The sequence below is a fragment of the Papaver somniferum genome, unplaced genomic scaffold, assembly GCF_003573695.1.
Source record: "Papaver somniferum cultivar HN1 unplaced genomic scaffold, ASM357369v1 unplaced-scaffold_132, whole genome shotgun sequence".
NCBI lineage: Eukaryota > Viridiplantae > Streptophyta > Magnoliopsida > Ranunculales > Papaveraceae > Papaver > Papaver somniferum.
In genome coordinates, this window is record NW_020622381.1 from 23,476,235 (window position 1) to 23,479,312 (window position 3,078).

The window sequence follows — 3,078 nt, forward strand, 5'->3', positions numbered from 1 at the left end:
GCTAATCATGTACTACTTTCTAGAATAGCCTTCCGACTCTATTATGATTTTGTACCTAAAAAACGTAGCAGAATTAATGAGTAAAGTACTCCCACAGTTTAGCAGAATTAATGAGTAAAAATAAACTTTAACCTCCCACCAGGATGTCCAGTACGAGTATGACACATTAAGAATGGTCGGTATTTTAAGGTTAAGAAAATACTGTTGACCCCATGGCATTAAAAATAAAATGGAAAAAGTTCTAGGGTATTGAAACTAATTATTGTACCAACATATGGATGAGGTATTCCGCTTAAGAAAAGAGTATTGGCTTAAGCGACTGAGCTCAACTTCTCAAGTGTAAAAAAGCGGTAATGTGTGGCTAATACAGTTCTTTTATAATAGGTCAGTTTTGTTTTTGCCGAAATTTAAGGAAGTTAAGAGAATTAATCATCGAAAGTGGTCCTCATGACACTTGTCAATAAAAGTGAAGTGAAATGGTCCCCACGACACTTGTTAGCAAAAAAAAGTAAAATGAAGTGGTCCACATGACACTTGTCATCAAAAGAAGTTAAGAGAAAAGTGATCCCAAAAAATTAAAATAACATTTGACTTTCCCAATTAGGAAAGTGGCCTATTTTTTGGAAATTTTTATTTATAGAAACCTGCCTATTAAAAAAGAACGGAATGAGTAATTATTAGCATTCCGACCATCCGTCAGAATGCTAATAACTACCATCTTACCAAGTCATATCACAAGCACAGGCCAAAAACCAAATTTCATCGCTAATTCATGTCAACAAAAGATGCCTATTCCACTGTGACACCATGCAACTCACAGCCTAAGGGGTAAAATAAAATAAAAATAGCACAGCATGAGTCTCCCTTGCTATCTTCAGTAGTATGGTAAAATTCTGACATGGTAGTTAACATCATTTAGTTAATAAAAGCACAGGCAGAACAAGAGAAGTAGATGGTGATGACTTCTGCGGAGGGGGTGAGGGTGAGGGCTGGTGATAATATCATTACCATCTAATCTTCATCAGCATCAATTTCCTCCGGAACACCACGAAGATACATAACATTATTACACCTGCGAAATTGCCAAGACACTTTCAAATATTAGCAATCCAACTGAACATAATGGCACAAGAACATAATGGCACAAAAACATAATGTCAGAAAATGCATTTACATCTATAGCAAGCCAAAGGACACATTTCCCCTTTTATTTGGCTTTCAGGAAACCGACTTCCTGATCCCTATGGGTTCATTGACATAGTTCTTTCGGCTTACTGTCATTTAAAGGTGTATGTTGTTCAACACATTTCAAGGATTTACCCATCCTTCGATTCCGTTCTCTAATAAAGCAATCCTACATCTTCAACTACAGACTTCCTATCAGTGTTCAAATAATTATACAAGATGGTAAAGTTTCTATTTATCAAACTTAATGTCCACATTAGTAAAATTGATATCTCAACCGCCAATTTCTGGTGGATCAAGGCTGAAGCTCTGGGAGTACAGGTCCTAAAGGTGCTTAGGGTCCTAGAATATGCAGTCCAGCCGAAACTAAGGGTCCAAATTGCATTGGTCCGAGTTAATAAAAAAGGGTACTTCTCATATCACTAAGCAATGTAATATTTGTGGAATAACCAGAATGTACTAAAAGAAAATCCTCAAAAATAAACGTAAAATAAAAATCAAAGTGAACTACATCCACACAAAGTCAAAAATTATCAAAGTAAACTAAATTCTTGGGGGACAGTCAGAGTTCAGGCAATTACAGATAGTTTGAATCATATAAGAAAAGTGTAACTACAAAAACTGGTCAGTGTTTGATGTATCCATATAATTGAAAACCAATTTGCAACTAATTGAAGCATTACCTGATGAGAATCTCTCCAAGATTTCCAGTAAACTGTCCATCAATATACTCTTCCGTGTTAGCAAGCTGCAATGAAATAGGCAGTACACATACGGTTATCGAAACAAACATAAAGTAGTTAACCTCAAACATCAGAACAAAGAAAACCAGAACAGCATAAATCAACTAATGAAAGATTTTCAAACAATTCCAAATTTGTTACCTGTAAATTCATATATGAATCAACGGAAACAAGAAAACCTGAAAAAATCAGTACAAAACATATAAAGTTACAAACAATTCTCTCAAAATATAAAACATAAATCATATGGGGACTGAGATACAAATTCACAAAAAGAATCAAAACACTATGAAAAATTAGAAGAAGTACCTTTGTACTCCATTCCCCACTTGAGCTTCACCATGACAGGGCTCCCAGTGAGATTATTCAAAAAAGGTTTTGGATTAACAGGTACACTCTGCACATAACAAAAAACAATAAATTACCAATTAGGGTCTTTCAAATTAATCTCTTATAACAAAAATCCCGAATTAGGGTTTTCAAATTAGCCTCTTGTAGAAAACTCCTTGCACATAACAAAAATCCTCGATTTGAATGATCTTAATCTCTGGAAAACATCCCGTAAACCAAGTTTAAACTGGTCGAGGATGAAAATCACAGTTGGAAGGGTACCAGAAACCTTTGCTCTAACCAAACTAAACTATCAGAACAAAAACATAGAAAAACCTTAAAAATCAATGGATTACAGAACCCTAGTAATAAACCAACGAAACGATACAAAATAAAATAAAAAATCGCCACATAAAGAGATATACTTACCGCCATTGATTGGAACTAGCTGGAGGAACTCTGCACTTCTGCGAGGAGTGTCGCGCCTTCTTCAGAATGGGAGATTGAGAGGTTAGGGTTTTAAGGCAGAAGAAGTCAGTTTTGAATCTTTTTGATAGTCGTTTGGTCTTTCAGGACCTAGCAGTGACCTTCTATGGCTCTATTCATGTGGGAAGTCAGAAATCGGTCAAGCAAAATACAGCCCGGTCAACCGTATGTCTTGACTGAATTTAGAAGTCACACATTGCTTTGTTTTGGACTAAATCTAAACCATCCGACTAAGGCTCGGTGTGGTAATGCTTTTATTTTTCCAAAAGCATTTTCAAAGTCTATATATATCAATAATTTTTGAAATTAGTGTTTGGTAAAAAAAATTAAAGCG

The 3,078-nt window shown here is 35.3% G+C and overlaps 1 protein-coding gene across 1 annotated transcript; it reads right to left on the reverse strand.

Moving 5' to 3' along the window:
* Window positions 1–627: 627 nt before the first annotated feature.
* On the reverse strand, window positions 628–2,825 carry LOC113333253 (probable small nuclear ribonucleoprotein F). Its single transcript, XM_026579765.1, has 5 exons — window positions 2,688–2,825; window positions 2,238–2,325; window positions 2,070–2,107; window positions 1,869–1,933; window positions 628–1,072 (listed from the first exon to the last, which is right to left on the reverse strand). Exons 1-5 carry the CDS (start codon window positions 2,691–2,693, stop codon window positions 1,012–1,014), a joined length of 258 nt encoding a protein of 85 aa, XP_026435550.1. The 5' UTR covers window positions 2,694–2,825; the 3' UTR covers window positions 628–1,011.
* Window positions 2,826–3,078: the final 253 nt, after the last annotated feature.

Excerpts from the sequence above, each read along its gene's own strand:
- LOC113333253 (XM_026579765.1), bottom strand. Across the intron at positions 2,108-2,237 it reads GTGGGGAATGGAGTACAAAG|GTTTTCTTGTTTCCGTTGAT; the intron begins GTACTTCTTCTA and ends TGATTTTTTCAG. Across the intron at positions 1,934-2,069 it reads ATTCATATATGAATTTACAG|CTTGCTAACACGGAAGAGTA; the intron begins GTAACAAATTTG and ends ATTTCATTGCAG.